A 17,151-nucleotide genomic window follows, 5' to 3' on the forward strand; every position below is an offset into this window, starting at 1 on the left:
CTGTGCTGGTCAAGCAGCTTTGAAGACACAGCTATGCCAATCAGAGCACAACCAGTTTCTGGTATGGTCAGTGTAGGGATCACACAGTAATGCTGGTTTTTAAAGACTTTTCCTTCTCAGCTGTTATTATTCAGCTCACTTAACAATTAAAACTAGAACAATGCCTTAGAATTTTAAAGAAAATTATTTTGTTTCCATTCTGCTGGCACTGATTCATCATCCTTTATGACTTCACATTCCCAAATGATTTGGGATGTAGATTTTTTGCTAATGTACTTTCAGTTGTTTTGATTCTGATGTTTCCTCCCCACCTAACCAAATGCTTCAAAATAACCATAATTTCTAAATCCAGTAGGACATGCACTGAACAATATGCAGTAAAATTTATTAACAGAAAGCCCTTTGTTTTTAAAACTCTGAAAGTTAATGGAATACTCTTTTTTACTTTAGAAGTCATGCTATGTTCTGTGTGGTTTTCCCACAGATGTGTTTTAAATGTTGTATTCTGTTAAGACTAAATTTTATAGTTGCAAAGATTTTATTCCTCCAAAGCAGAACATAATTTTCCCTCATTATCTTAGCTTGAAAAGGCCTGAAGTGAAAATGTATGACTTTGCTTATGCAGCTTTTTTTCTCCTCTTCAGATAAAAGAACCACATTTTCCTTTGAAGACTCATCCCCTCTTCCCCCTCTAACCATGTAGTTTGGGTAGAGGTATCCACATCTTCAGCTCCAGGAGCGTCTTTGCATCTCCCCAGGCTTAAGGCCAATCATCACATTCAGGGATTGGTTCAGGGTGAGTGTGTGACCCAATTTAGGCCCAGGAATTTTGTTGGAACTATCAGGAAAAGTCACACCTTTCCACTGGACTTGAAGCTGTGAGGATGTAAATGTGGAGTTGCTGGCTGCTATCTCACCATCAAAATAATAGACTGCACTCCAGGATGGAGTGAAACAAAAGAAAGCATACTTGAGAAGTGGAGAAGGTGATAATGAGTCCTGACGACACTGTCTGAACCTCTGGATCCAGCTGTGCCTGAAACTGTTTCTTGCAAGGGACTAGCATGTACCTCATAACCAACAACAACAAATCTGACATTGCTGCTCGTTGGATCCCAACTCTAGAGAAGGAGATAGCTAGAAAATTAGTCTGCACACATGAAAGCAGAGAAAATATACACAAAATACCCAGTTGTTAATTTTAAATGTGAATGAGCAATCAAGGGTCACTGAGTAAGACAGAACTGACAGCATTACAGGTTTATATTTAAAAACACACACACGCACTGAGGAAACAAAACAATGATAAGAAATCAAATTCAAATGTGAAATAAATCAAAAGCATAATAATCTTAAGTAATTAACGTCTAGAAAATCTACTCATAAGCACTTCTGCCTGTTGCCACATTGGCCTCAAGTATTAGATAAGAATGTCCTGGCTCCCAGAGGCCTTCTCACTCCTGATTCTTTTCCCTGCAGTTCTACTCACTCAGAAAATCTGCTCTCTGACTCTATCCACTGCTTCTTTCCACAGAGGTATGGGTATGTAAGTTGGGCCCATTTCAAAGGCAATCTTCTCCCATCTTCTTGTGCGATGTCTTGAGAGGCTATTCTAAAGTTCTAATTTTTGACAAAGTTTTGCTTCTACACAGTCAAAATGATCTCACTGGGGCTTCGACATGTTGCTCCTGGTCTATCCATTAGGACAGCTCTGAAAGTCCCCCTCTCTTCCAGAGTGCTTTTGTTTTTGTTGTTGCCTTACCCATAGTCCTTTCAGAGAGACTAGTCCCTAGAGCAGAGCATAAATTCCATACAAGACAGCAATGGAGCCAGTTGCCCAGAGAGCTTTGAATGGGACAATTATCACAACCTGAGTCAAGTAGAATGCTTTAGGTTTCTAGGAACAGAAAACCTAACTCAAACTCCTTTTTATGAGATGAAGTTTCGCTTTTGTTGCCCAGGCTGAAGTGCAATGGTATGATCTCAGCTCACTGCAACCTCCGCCTCCCAGGTTCAAGTGATTCTCCTGCCTCAGCCTCCCAAGTATCTGGGATTACAGGCATGTGCCACTATGCCTGACTAATTTTGTATTTGCAGTAGAGACAGGGTTTCTTCATGTTGGTCAGGCTGGTCTTGAACCCCCAACCTGAGGTGATCCCCCTGCCTCAGCCTCCCAAAGTGCTGGGATTACAGGTGTGTGCCACCATGCCCAGCCCTGAAACTCCTTTAAAGAATAAAATGAGGCCAGGCACAGTGGCTCATACGTGTAATCCCAGCACTTTGGGAGGCTAAGGTGGATGGATTACTTGAGCTCAGGAGTTCTAGACCAGCCTGGGAAACATACTAAGACCTCGAGTATAAGCTGGGAAGATACTTCAAAGTGTTTCCCTAACCCCTAAGAGCCAGCCATTGGCTTATCTATCATCAGTTCCCATGACTATCTTCAGTTGTCCTGGTCTCTAGCATGCACACATTCATTCAGCCAGTGTTTATTGTGCCCCGCCATATGCTGCATGCTATTCCCAACACTGGGAATAAGGTGTTGAGCAAGGCTGTAGAGGTTGCATTCTGATGGAGGGAGACAGGCAAACTGAATCCAGTTGAACAGAAAATAGGTCATCACAAGCTGGAGGATGCAAATACAACAGCAAGATGTGACAGCAGTGATGGGGCACTCCTTTGTCCTAGGTAGCTGGGGAAGGCCCTGAGAAAATGACACTTTCCCTGACTGACCAGAAGCAGACAGCCAAGCAAAGGCCTGAGAAGTGCGTTTCCATCACGGAGCAGATGGCCAGCACACAGCTCTGGAGCAAGGACCAGGGAGGCCTGTCCAGAAGTAGAGAGGAGGTGGGCGTGGCCAGGACCATGAGCAACGAGAGGTAGAGTTGTAGGAGAGGAGGTCGAAAGGGAGACAGGCCAGGGCGCAGAGGGCATGGCCCCTAAGTTCAGATCTCACTATCCCTCCTCAGGAGCACCAGGGAAGAGGCCTTAAGCCCAGTCTCCTTCAGCAGGCACCCTCTGCGGTCTCCTCTGCTTTGACAGGCCAAAGGCTCCCAGCTGGCCAAAAGGGCTTAGCTTCCCCACAGGGCAGGATACCAATCCCTAAGTCCAGGTAAGTTGCCCCTTTTCTGACATTGCTGCTCCCCAGTCCTTTTTCTTTCCTTTCCTTGCTACCTACCTGATTTCCAGCCCTTGATGAGATTCTAAGCCTCCAGCTCCCTGAATCACCCTTCATTTTAATACTCAAATACCCTGAGTCCTCACCCTTTTCGCTCTAGCCCTTAGTTGATTTCTTCCACCAATATGTCTCTGTGGTGGAATGGTCTTTTATGCTTGTCATGATTCCAGATGATGCTTACCATTTCTGCTCCCCGCTGCACTCCAGGCTTCTCTACAGCCATCTTTAGAGGCTTTCAGCTGCTTCTCCCAGCCACCATCTTCTCCCTGCCCTATCCCCCTATCCTATCCCAAGCACAGACACAGTCCCTTTCCCCATTCCCCCAAAGCATGCAAATGCCAGACTGTAGCATTTAATGAAGATTTCCTCAGGGCTGGGGATAACACGAGTGAATTATAAGACAATGCAAGTAACTGAAATTGAAAATTCTATAGCCAGGGAAAGAAACATCCATCTAATATCATAATTGTCTCTGCGAATAGGAAACTGCCTACGGGAAACACATTTTACATGGTTATGCGGAATAACACAGCCTGTCATTCTGAGATAGGACCTGGGCGTTACCTTTAATAACCTAAGGCCCCTGATACCTCCCCAAAGAGCTGTTTCCCCAGGGCCCCAGCACACTGTCTTGCAGGTGATTTCTTCACTAGGGTGCCAGGCTGAGGAGATGTGTGAAGCTAAAGTGAAATCAGCTTTCTCTCCACTCACCAAGTGGTGAATTTGCCTGGAGGAGGCTTCTGTTTCTAAGTCACACAAAGGCCCAGTGCTAACAGTATGGTTGAGAGATACATGCCGTGGCCTACTATCAGCCAGTGTACAGAGAACAGCAGATACACAGATGAGAGACAATGAATTCGGCTAATAGGTTTTATTTGTTTTGACATTGTGAGTATCTTTGAAATGAAAAGCTGATAGTTGGAATAGTGCCAAAAATGTTAATATTATTAATAACATACCAATAAAAGCCTCTAAACCTTTAAGACTAAAGAAAGTTTCTTATCTTGTATCCTCTTTTCCAACAAACACATTTAAGGGCCTTTGTTTCTGTCTCTTTCTCTCACTGAGAAAAAAAAAAGCAAGCTGTAAGACAATACGTTTTCTAAAATTAGCACATATTTAACTGACTTTTCAAAATCAAGTTCTTTTCAACCTATTAGATGTGTATATTCCATACAACATCCCAATGTTTAAGTTAATTTTTTTTTTTTTTTGAGACAGATTCTTGCTCTGTCACCCAGGCTGGAGTGCAGTGGTGCCATCTAGGCTCACTGCAGCCTCCACCTCCTGGGTTCAAGTGATTCTCCTACCTCAGCCTCCCGAGTAGCTGGGACTACAGGCACCTGTCACGATGCCTGGTTAATTTTTGTATTTTTGTATTTTTTTTTTTTTTTTTTGTAGAGATGGGATTTTACCATGTTGCCCAGGCTAGTCCTGTACTCCTGGGCTCAAGCGATCCACCCACCTCGGCCTCCCAAAGTTCTGTGATTACAGACATGAGCCACTGTCCCTGGCCCATTTAAGCTAATTCTGAGACTTTTTCCCAAATAGAGAAAAACACATCTGTAAATCACAACTGGAAAAAGAAAGGAGAGCATGAAGGTCCTGGGAAAGGGGTGAAGGCCCCTGCTTGAGGACTTCATGGGGTTGGTATTCAGTCCCTCATGGCACCACAATAGGCTATGCATTCTACAGCTGCTCTTCGTGGCCTGTGTAAATTCTGGGCAAAAATGACCTTTCCCTGGGTCATGTCTGCTAAAGCAAGTATCACCATCCAGTCAGATGGGGCTGATCCCAGCAGATGCCCAAGAAGGAAGTCACCCACTGTCTGTAAGTCCTACATAATCCTCAGGGTTCATTTTAGGTGCCACCTCCTCCATGAAGTCTCTAGTGAACAATGCCCCATTTGGAATGAAGTACTCCCTTAATAGTTTGATTGTATTTATATTGTATTTGATTGTACATTGACCACTTATCACCTCTCATTTTTATTTTGTAGTTAGTTAGATACATCTGTCTTCTCTCCTGATGTGAACTCCTTTAGGTCTGGGGCATAGGGTCTGTCAGTGCCCACTGAATTGACTTTTAGTTGATTTGGGCTTACTGCAGACCTTTACTACACATGGCAATTGAGCTTTTGCTCTCTGATCATGGAGCAGTTTCTAGTATGCAATAGTCAGGAGGCAGGAGGGGGCTGGTCAGTGTGTAAGTACCCAAGGGAAGATTAAGACAAGGTGCAGCCTGCACACAGCTCCTCACAGTGGGTGGAGGCATCCAGAGGAGAGAGGCAAGGTACCTGCACACGCAGCAGGCTGGTTATACCTCCCTCCAGTGTCTCCCTCATGTCAGGTGAATGAGAGCTAGAGGACCTTGGGATCTTGCTCTTTAGCCAGAAAATGGCCACCTTCCATAAGTCGTAATGGTGATATCCTGAAGTCAAGGTCACAGGGGAACAGATCTAATGTCTATTTTATTGATCACTAAAGTATAGGGTCAATTGAGAGTGGGTGATAGATATATAACTCTTCATTCATTATCTCTTTGGTATTTATATTTTTGACTTATTTTTTCAGAGCTCCATTGGTCCCTATTCAGGAAATGCTAAATTTAAACACCCCGGTCCTGTTTTGGAACCTGCCACCTAGAGTTCTCAAGTGCTGAAGCCAACGACCTCCTTCCCATCTTCACTCACCAGTAATTCTACAGGGTCAGGCTCAGTGGGATCTGTCAAGGCAAGAGGGGTGCTTCAGCTGATCCCATACTATCACTCAATTCTGCTTTTCTGACTCTCCTGTTTGCTCTTCAATCCAACCTCTACACTCCTTCAAGTACTAAAGTACAAATTTGAGCATGTAACTCTCCCACTTAAAAATCCTTCAATAACTGCCCTTCATTCTGAACAAGATCAAGATTGAGTTCCCTACCTTGGCATTCAAGGTTCTCTGAGACCCTGCCTCCATCTCCTCCTTATACTTTATGTTGAGGCCACACCTAATTGCTGGTGGTTCACACAATGCTTTCTATTCACCCCCATGCCTTTGCTTCTGCTTTAACTTTTTCTTGTGCTGTCCTTTCAACCCCTCTTTTCCTGGCTAGATCCAGCCTGTCTTTTTAGCATCTAATCAGTTGTCAGCTTCTTCAGGAAACATTCTGAAGATCCTGTGGTATGAGCTAAATATTTCTCGTCTGTGCTATCTTCTCCTAGCACCTTATGCCTGCCCCTGACATAGCATTTTGTGCTACTTGATGTTATCTGTGTGTGTGTCATCCCCAGCACCTCCCACTGCTCCTTGAGAATGGGCCTAAGTGTTATTCATCATTGTATAACAAGCACCTGGCAAAATGCCTGGCACAAAGTCAGCATTGAATAAGTTCTTGTTGGATAGAATTTCAATTTCTTCTATCTTACAACTTGTAAAATGATTTTTACAAGTTTTACTTATTGATTTCTTAGACAAATTCTACATGTCATTTTTTTTTTCAAATCTGCAGGCATAGTGGTTCTATTAATGCACCAAAGTAACTGAGAGCTAGCTCTCAATGCCAGAGAGCAAGGCAACACCCATGAGAATTAAGACAATGGCAATGAAGGTCCCAGTCATCATCTCAGATGGATTTGCAGTGGCATGAAGCCTCAAACAGTTCTCACAAAGGTCTTTATAAGAGACTTACCTTAGTTTAAAAGGCAGGGTGGGAAACCCATGACCATTTCCTCCAGAAAGCACAGAATTCCTGCAAGCCTGGAGTCACTATGTTGGCTGCCATGCTGTCAGCCTATCCCAGCAATCTTTCAAGGTGCCTCATTGCATGGCATCATTTGCTGTATTGTAAGAATTCTGTCCAAGTAAGAGTCAAGCAAGTTTCCTTTGAAACAATCACTTTGCAGAAGGAAATGGAAAGTTTCAAGCATTTATTTGTTCAACAAATATTGATTGAATACCTACTATAGGTACTGAAGATACATTTTTAGGGAAAAAATTGTCAAAAATCTTTGCTCTAGGGAAACTTGCCTAGTGGGAGACACAGCCATATTATGTTATACTGAAGGTAAATGGTATGAAAAATAAAATAGGGCCGGGTGCAGTGGCTCATACCTGTAATCCCAGCGCTTTGGGAGGCTGTGGTGGGTGGATAACCTGAGGTCAGGAGTTTGAGACCAGACTGACAAACATGGCAAAACACCTTCTCTACGAAAAGTACAAAAATTAGCCAGGCATGGTGGTGGGTGCCTGTAATCCCAGCTACTCAAAAGGCTGAGGCAGGAGAATTGCTTGAACCTGGGAGGCAGAGGTTGCAGTGAGCTGAGATCATGCCACTGCACTCCAGCCTGGGCAACAAGAGTGAGACTCCATCTCAAAAAATTAATTAATTAATTAACTAATTTAATTTAATAGAGCATGTAATGGGGATCGGAAGTGTGATATAGATTATTTACTTTTTACAGGGGGTTAATTTTAATGGAGGTAATGGTAGGGCTCACAAACAATTGGAATATTTGAGCAAACACTTGAAGGAGATGAGGGAGCAAGCCCTGTGGCCATGCAGAAATACAGGCTAAGGGAACTGCCAATACCAAGGTCTTAAGGAAGTTCACAAGAGGAATAGTGAGGAGAGCAATGTGGGGGATGCAGGAGAGAAAAAAGAGAAAGAAGTAGGGATGAGATCAGAAAGGTAACAGTGGGTAGAGCTCAGGTTACCTGAACCCAGTAGAGCTTCAAAAGTACTTTGACTCATTTGCCAAGATGGCAATTTTTAAGAGAGATGTGACATGATCCAAAGTTATCACTGATCTCTCTGCTGCTGTGTTGAGACTAGACTACATAATGACAAGGTTGGACATGAGAATACCCATTAGGAGTCTACTGCTATAATCCAGATGGCAATAACAGAGACTTGGACAGTGTAGAAGCAGGGAACATGGTGAGAAATGGTTACATTCTGGGTATATTTTGAAGGGAGACCCAGTAGGGTTTTCTGTAGTGTATGAGAGAGAGAAGTAAAGGATGATTCCAAGGTTGACCATGGAAAGACAGAGCTGCCATTAAGTGAGCTCAGGAAGACTGCAGGTAGAGCACCTATGCGGGATGATCAGGAGTTGGACGTAATAAGTTTGAAGCAACTATTGGATATCCATAGGAAAACATAAAATAGCAGTTAGATGCAGGAATCTAGAGTTCCAGAGAAAGATCAGGCTGTAAAAATGGATGAGATATAAATGGTAAATAGAAGAGGTCCCAGGACTAAGAACTGGGACATTCTATTTAAAGGTAGAGAAAAGAAGAGAAACTGATAGACAGAGAAGGAGCAAGTCATTGAAATAGTAAGAAAACCAAGAGGGTGTGGTATCCTAGAAGGCAAGAAAGAAATTGTTTCCAGAAAGAGGGAATGCCCAGATGTGACAAGTAAGATGTAAACAAAATGAGGATTACGAACTGACATTGGGCTTATCAATGTGCTGGATATTGGTGACTATGGGGTACTGGTTTGAATAGTGTCCTCCCAAAATTTATGTCTACCCAGAACATCAGAATGTCACCTTATTTGGAAGATAACATGTTAAGATGAGCTTATGCTGGATCAGGGTAGGCACCAAATCCCATGACTAGTGTCCTTATAAGAAGGTCATATAAAGACATAGAGGGACATACAGGAGACTGCCATGTGACAATGGAGGCATGAATTGTAGTGATGCAGCTATAAGCAAAGGATTGCTGGCAACCACTAAGAGGTAGGAAGAGGCAGGGAAGAATTCTCCCATAGAGCCTTCAGAGAAAGTATGGGCCCACTGGTACCTTGACTTCAGACTTCTAGCCTCCAGAACTGTGAGACAACAAAATTCTGTTATTTTCAGCCATCCAGTTTGTGATACTTCATTATGGCAACCCCAAGAAACTAACACACTTGATAAAGCAGTTACTCACTTGTCTGTACCTTGATTTTCTCAGCTGTAGAATAGGAATAACAGTACCTGCCTCAGAGAATTGTGGTAAGGAATAATAATATATCTAATATTCTTATAATAGTATATACCAAATTCTACATGTTAACCACTATAATGATTATAGATCTAATAATTTTGTTTTGAAATAATACTTTTTTCACTTGTTCTTTGTTAAATTCTCATTAGCTCATTAATTTAACAGATTAAACTTTCCTAAACTTTTAAACACCAACTTTATGTTCAATCATATTCTCTTAAATATTTTAAATAAGGAAAAGGATATAAATCTAGTGAGTAAAATTCTCCTACATTTTAAGCATTGTTTAAGCAATTGACTAATTAAATTTATGTGAATATTTCAAACTAAAATCATAAATTTAAAATGTGATTAAACACTCCAAACATCGAATGCAGTTGTTAAACAAAATTGTTCTCAATCACATAACTTTTAAAATGCTAATAAATAAAATCTTATACATTTAGGTGAAATTATCTTAAGCATTTCAACATCTTAAAATAAGCTTTATAAATGTAGTATAATAGATTTTCCTAAGCATTTAAATGGTGACTATAAATTTAACTAGTTAAGTTATTCTAAACATGTCCATTAAAATCATGAATCTTATAATTTTCTAGTATATCAGATTGTTAAGCATTTAGCTTAAAAACAAAAGAAAAATTGGGATAACAAGATGTGTATTGCACTTGAATAAATAAAATTTACACAAAAGCATCATTTATAATTCTTATTTGTTCAACCTTTCTGTGTCACAGTTCCTTTTCTAATTAATAGGAACAAAATGATCAGTTTAGGAGCTCTTTCTAGGAATTGAAATTACAGATGACCAGGGATTTGAGTCCCAAATTGCAGAGGTAGAATAACTGTGCACAGACATGGGACGGGGCATTGGTTGCCTCACAGGGGAATTTTACCAGAGCTATGAATTAATAAGGCAAGTTTCTTCTTCTGGTTGGCTTCTGCTTGCTGTACTGTCAGTGGGAGACAATCCTAGGCTTTTTAATGAAATTTCATTTTGTAACCCAGTGCATCATATATATCCTAGGAATCTTTCCAATTTCACCCTTATCGAATTTTTTGTTACAACTTTTATCATTCCTATTCCCTGATTTGGGTAGATGGAATTATGGACACACACACTCCCACATAGTAGTCACAATCAGAGCTTCCTGCTGAGATGTCCTTTTACTCTCTGTTCCTTCTCTTCATCCTTGATTCTATAGTCTTCTTTTGACCACACTGAGCCCTTCAAGAATAGGATGTGCATTATTTTTGTGTTTTTTTTGTTTGTTTGTTTGTTTGCTTTTTGAGAGGGAGTCTGGCTCTGTCACCCAGGCTGGAGTGCAGTGGCATAATCTCAGCTCACTGCAACCTCTGCCTCCCAGGTTCAAGTGGTTCTCCTGCCTCAGCCTCCCAAATAGCTGGGACTACAGGCACCCACCACCACACCCAGCTAATTTTTGTGCTTTTAGTAGAGACAGGGTTTCACCATGTTGACCAGGCTGGTCTCGAACTCCTGACCTCAGGTGATCCACCCACCTTGGCCTCCCAAAGTGCTGGGATTACAGGCGTGAGCCACAGCACCGAGCCTAACTTTGTTTTCTTATTGCTCAGCACAAATGCCTGGTACTCAATAAATGTTTGTTGAATTATGAATACATGTAATGAATATTAATTTGAAGTAACAAACTCCAAACATCCTCCGCTTTACTTCATCAGGTATAGTAATTTTGGCCCTGTAGTAATTTCCTATCTTGCCACCTCATCTGAAAAATATGACAGTCCTTGTCTTACCTTCTGAATGGTGCCTTCACTGTAGCCTTTGCTTCTTGATTGTTTGTAATGAGCTCCTCTCAGTAAATAACAGTCTATATGTCACACATGCCACACACCATTTGCCACCTTTCCCCTCAAGGTCTACTTGACAGTGAATCTTAACACACTCTCCTATGAAGTCTGGACTGGTCAGAATTCATTTCTGGACTGAGAATCCTTTTTAGAAAGGTGCTGTAGTGGAGTTACTATTCAAAGCACAATAATTTACCATTCTGGGCATAGTACTTAAGAGCATACATTTGAATCCATAAAAGCATGGTGGCAGATTCTGGCTCTGCCATTTACTACCTTTATTATTTGGCCTTTTTCAGACTCAGTTACCTCACTGTAAAACTGTAATTGTAATATCTGTCACAGAGGGTTGAGGTAGGTGAGGCATGAAGGAGATAAGGTATGCAAAGTTCTTAGGATAGAGCTAGTGCTTAAGCAATCAATAAATAGTAGTTATAGCCCAAATGGACTCTTTCATTCTCCATGCTACTGACCCAATCTCCTGAAAGGCAGGATAGTCACATTCATACTGCTTTATTTCTTTAACATACTTGTTCTTAAAGGGGAGAGGGGAAGTTAAAAAAAAAAAAAATAGAATGTCCTCTTTACAGAAAGCTAATCAGATTGTAAACTGGCAGAGTGTGATAATTCTTCACATATTTGTAAAGCTGCGCTAAGCAACAGTCAACAAAATCAGATTCTAAACCAGCAGAGCATGATGAATCTTCATATATTTGCAAAGCTGTGGTAAGCAATAAACAGTCAACAAAATCCTGAGATTTTTGTGCTTTTTAAATAAAATTTTAAATGTAAATTTAACAATATTAAGTATATATAAGATTAAATCATGTAATAAGAATCACTTCCATTTTTGACAAGCTTCTTAGTTCAGAGCCCTTAGGTACTTCCTGTAATAAAGTCCCATTTTCATATTCACAGAGAGATATTATCTAATGTTTCACTCTATCTTTTCATGTTCTTAATTTGGGGTCTGTTTCAATGGCCTGCCTCATATCAGCTGTCATTTTTGTGATTGAAATGTCACTTCACATTACAGTTTTCATTAGGACAGTTCTCATCTTTGGTTTCAATTCAATTTAATTCAAATTAGATCCTTATGTCTCAGGACAACTGAATTCACTTAAAATCTCCTCTGTTCAGATAGGATTGTAACCACTACTTCCTGTTGATACTACTGGAGTTGTTGGTACCTTCTAAACCCCTGGTACTGCCTGGGAGCCCACCAAGTCTCATAACAAGGACACTGCTGCTTCTGCCCATGGAAATAGGGCTGGCACCAGCATTGGAACCAGCCAGGCTAGCATTATGCTTAATAGTTATTAAACCACCATTACAGTCTCTGGTGTTGATGCCTCAGTCTCTACCACCCTCGTCTCACCAAAATCCCACTGAGTCAATGCTTTTCTGAATTACAGAAAAATCTTTTCTCCCATTTTGTTTTATAAAATTTTAGCTGAAAACAGCTCACTAGGTTATAGGAGTTTGGAAAGGTGTAATTTGCTTATTTTGTTTGATTTGGTTGAGTTTTCTAGTTTTCCCCAACAGAAGCCAGACAAAAGGGGGCTGAGCAACAACAGCAAAATTTACTCATGTCTTCTCCTGAGACAACTTTTTCAGACCTAACTTGTATACTTGACTTTCCCTAGAATAAGTTTGTTTTCAAGAGGCTGGTCTTGCAAGACTACTGGTAGCAATGACCCTACCATGCCACCAGATGTATTGAAACTCTTTAATCCTGTCATCTTGTGGGCTTGGTCCCAGCTCACAAGCATTCTAGGACCTTAGTGGCACTGTCCAGAAGAGGAAAAGATTCAGAGCCCAGAAAACTCACCCAACTGAAGGACTGTACCTTAAGAAGGGGTAGACCAGTAGGCCACACCGCCGTATTTCCAGAGGCTGACCTTGACTGGCTAATTGCATGCACAAGGAAATTCACCAAATGAGCAAAGTCCAGCTATGGAGTTCAGGTCGGAGCTATGCTATGACTTGGCCATTGGCAACAATGTCTCTGCTAGTGGTATCCCTGGGTATGGGGACTGGTAAAAAATTGGCTGAGATTGCAGCCTAGCCCTCTAAGGAGGCCTTAGACAGGCCATAAGAAATCAGGTACAGAGGTGGTCCCTAAGGCTGGATACTTTGGGAGAGCTAAACCCAAAGCATTCTGAAGGAACTGCTTAAATGAAGAGGTAAAACTAGGTCATAACAAGGAAAAATGAGGTTGTACACAGAACTGAGGGGGTAAACAAGATACCTATGCATGTCACTAGCTGGGGGAATCCAGAGAAATGGGATGAGCAGCTAGGAAACCACAAGTGGGATATGGCACCTGCTGTATGCTACTAGTTTGGACTAGGCATCTTAAAGGCAGCTAATCTGGCTAGATTTAGAGTCTAGAAAGCCAAGGCAGATAAGGTACTTTTAATACATCAGAAATGTGGACTGGACCTACAGAGGAAATTGACATAATTGCTAAAGCTTGGACTTTGAAATTAAAAGTCTTGGGTTTAAATCTTAGCTCTGACCCTTAGTCACAGTGTGGCTTTGTGCAAATTATTGTCTCTACAACTCTGCATCCTCCATTAAAGAACCCCAAGGGGTCTTTTAAGAACTTGTAAAGTCTATATCCCAGTGCCTGGCATACAGTAAGTACCCAAAAATGAAGGAATATTGGCTGATACCATCACAACTTAATTCCAGATCACATTCATTGGTGGCACTGAACCTGTTAACAATTTGCTTTCTCTGATGAGAAAGGACTCAGGAATTGGCAAACTGATATGGGTATGGGTTTCACAGTTTGAAAGAGTGGCTAGGGAACCAAAGGCCTGACATAGGTGGTGGCTTAGAAAGTAGAGCTATTCGGAAGACGTTCCAGGGTAGCAGCTGATCTGGCAAACTGATATTTGAACCACAATATTAAGACAAATATCATTCATGCTTTCTTCCTAGACACAGAAACAAATACCCCTTTCCCAGAGATGTGTGTGTGCACCCGCACACATGCACACACTTCAAAGCCATGGGTCACAATCAAACATTGTTTCCCTTTGCAGTGAACACACTGCTTTTTAATGCTTTCCTTAAGTAATAGCCTCATATGTGAACTTTTGATCTCTGAAAGGAAGTCCATAAATTTCAGTGTCAGAATGGTTGCTACTCTTTCATAGTTTATATGTAAATTTTGTTATTCTTATATCCATAGAAGTCACTTCAGTTTTTTCTCTCTATAGCCGCAGTATTACTACATTTAATCTGTGCTGGCAGGTGCCCTGAGTTTAAATTAAGTTGAATGCTGGGCTGAGTGTGAAACACAAGAGATACTGCTAGTCTAAGTCTGGGGCTTCCTTAAGAGAGCCCCTCCTTCACATCTTGGAGACAAGGAATGATGTTGCACCACTCAGACCTCATCTTTGCATCCCAGCTGTATTAGTCCATTTTCATGCTGCTGACAAAGACATGTCTGAGAGTGGGAAGAAAAAGAGGTTTAATTGGACTTACAGTTTCACATGGCTGGGGAGGCCTCAGAATCATGGCAGGAGGTGAAAGGAACTTCTTGCGTGGCAACAGCAGGAGAAAATGAGGAAGAAGCAAAAGCAGAAACCCCTGATACACCCATCAGATCTCATGAGACTTATTCACTATCACGAGAATAGCACAGGGAAGACTGGCCCCCATGATTCAATTACCTCCCCTCCTGGGTCCCTCCCACAACACATGGGAAGCCTGGGAGATACAACTCAAGTTGAGATTTGGGTGGGGGCATAACTAAATCACATCACCAGCCTTACCTCCGACCACTTCACTCCTCACACTACAGTCCAGTCACACCAAATTGTGATGATTCCATCAATGCACCATGCCCTTTATTGCATTTCTGCCTTTGCACAGTCTCTTTTCTCTACCCCAAGTGACCTTTCTTCCTTCTTTCCAGAGGGATTCCTCTTAAGCCTAAATGGCCTACCTCAAGACTCATCCTTCAGAATGTTCTCTGTAGACCTCCTCAATCCCTTTGAAGTTACTTTCTCCCTCTCATTGCCCCTGCAGTATTCCATACAGCTTCTCACATTGTAATTTCTCCATCTGTGAGCCCTTTGAAAGCAGGGTGGGTGTCCTACTTATGGTCTTTATATCCCCAGCATCTATTAGCATGTCTGGCACTTGTTTGATGCACATTAAAAATGTATGAATGGGCTAGGCGCGGTGGCTCACGCCTGTAATCCCAGCACTTTGGGAGGCCGAGGCAGGCAGATCAGGAGGTCAGGAGTTCAAGACCAGCCTGGCCAACATGGTGATACCCTGTCTCTACTAAAAATACAAAAATTAGCCAGTTGTGGTGGCAGGTGCCTGTAATCCCAGCTACTTGGGAGGCTGAGGCAGGAGAATTGCTTGAACCCAGGAGGCGGAGGTTGCAGTGAGCCAAGATCATGCCACTGCATTCCAGCCTGGGTGACAGAGCAAGACTCCATCTCAAAAAAAAAAGAAAAAAAAGAAAAAAAATGTATGAATGAAAGCCAAATTATTTTTTTGTTTTTTCTTCCTGCAGAAACGATGACCATGAGTAAGAGGACTGCTTGCGCCAAGGACACAACAGGACAACCATCTCACAAAGATCTTAAGTAACTTTTTCCATCCAGCAACACCCAGACAATTCCAGTGACCAAACGCTCAGCTGTAACCACAGCAATAACTGGCCTTCTTTCCAGACCGGGTTTGGTGAACCTGAATGGTTCAGCCACATTCTGCAGGTGGCCCAAGGTGATGTGCTGCAGGGTAGCATGTCTCTCATGCCAAGAACCAAGATTGGACTATGAATGAAAACAAATGATAGATATAGTGACAGTACCAAGAGTACCAGGACTCAGTGTTTCATATGAAGCCTTTGGTGGTGAGGACATAGCATCTGCCCTGGAAATTGTTATTCTAACATAATATTATTTTCTAGAATGCCCTGGAAGGACAGAATATTTAAAAATATATCCAGGTGCTAAATAGGCAGCAGATCTCAATTCACACATGACTACCTTTGAGCTAATGACTGTCTCCAGAAAATAACTGTTCCCCAAAAGTGCTCCAGATTTGCAAGGAAGAGCCCCAAGAGAATAATAGGACAAGCAGGCTGTTCCCTGGAAAAAAAATCCAGTGCAAGGAGGGCTAGTTCACAGCAAATTCACTGCCTCCTCCCATGCACATGGTAGAGAGTACCAGTATCAACATGGCCCTGTTTTCTGCTAAAACCAGATTTTGAGGAATCAGAGACCCCCAACACTATTCACTCAGTAACCAGCAGCCACTTCCTTTCAACTGGGAATGTTATTAGAATGAAAAGTAATTGTTGGCCGGGTGCAGTGGCTCATGCCTGTAATCCCAGCACTTTGGGAAGCCGAGGCGGGCGAATCACAAGGTCAGGAGATCAAGACCATCCTGGGTAGCACGGTGAAACCCCATCTCTACTAAAAATACAAAAAATTAGCTGGGTGTGGTGGCAGGCACCTACAGTCCCAGCTACTCGGGAGGCTGAGGCAGGAGAATGGTGTGAACCTGGGAGGCAGAGCTTGCAGTGAGCCGAGATCGCACCACTGCACTCCAGCCTGGGCGACCGAGCGAGACTCCATCTCAAACAAAAAGGGGTAAGATGAGATCATGGAGAGAGAACACAGCCATCCCCTAGAGAAAGGCACAGATTTTGGGTTTCTCTGGCCTGAGTGCCTTCTGGGGTATTTCCATATGCAATGGCCCAAAGTCATAGCCTTGGGCAACCACACACAGAGGCTTTCTTCTCACTTCAGACACATACATCACTTTCACAGCACTTGGGGATGGAAATACCTGTAAGAGTGAAGGTCAAGGGCCCTCCCCAGGCATCTCATTCATTACTCAGCTTCCTTCCTGACCAAGTCTGCCAACCAATGGCCAGCTATGCGCCTCATCCTCATTGCTTCTGCCTCCCTGTAAATGAAACCAAAGGCCTCAGCATATCCTGGGAGGACTGGGGGCTGTTACCTAATGGTCATCTCTGTCCCATTATAGATGCAAGGCACCCCATCCACACATTTGCACCACTACTTTAAAATAATATTTTTCTTTTCACACAATCTCTTTGCAGCAGAATCCAGAGTTGGATTGTAGTTTACCTTCCCGGAAAGTTCATTATCTTTGTTTCAATTA

The 17,151-nt window shown here is 42.3% G+C and overlaps 1 protein-coding gene across 2 annotated transcripts in view; it reads left to right on the forward strand.

The window, feature by feature from the left end:
* SYT9 (synaptotagmin 9) overlaps positions 1–16,396 on the forward strand; it is a 174,881-nt gene extending 158,485 nt beyond the window's left edge. For both annotated transcript variants that reach the window (XR_001889105.1, XM_017891660.1), the window contains one exon: positions 15,530–16,396. Coding sequence is in view for 1 of the 2 variants with exons in the window: in XM_017891660.1 (XP_017747149.1) it covers positions 15,530–15,538 (9 nt within the window). In the remaining variant the exon portion in view is untranslated. The remainder of the gene's footprint in view (positions 1–15,529) is intronic.
* Positions 16,397–17,151: the final 755 nt, after the last annotated feature.

This window comes from Rhinopithecus bieti, unplaced genomic scaffold, assembly GCF_001698545.2.
Source record: "Rhinopithecus bieti isolate Rb0 unplaced genomic scaffold, ASM169854v2 scaffold_21601, whole genome shotgun sequence".
Classification (NCBI taxonomy): Eukaryota; Metazoa; Chordata; class Mammalia; order Primates; family Cercopithecidae; genus Rhinopithecus; species Rhinopithecus bieti.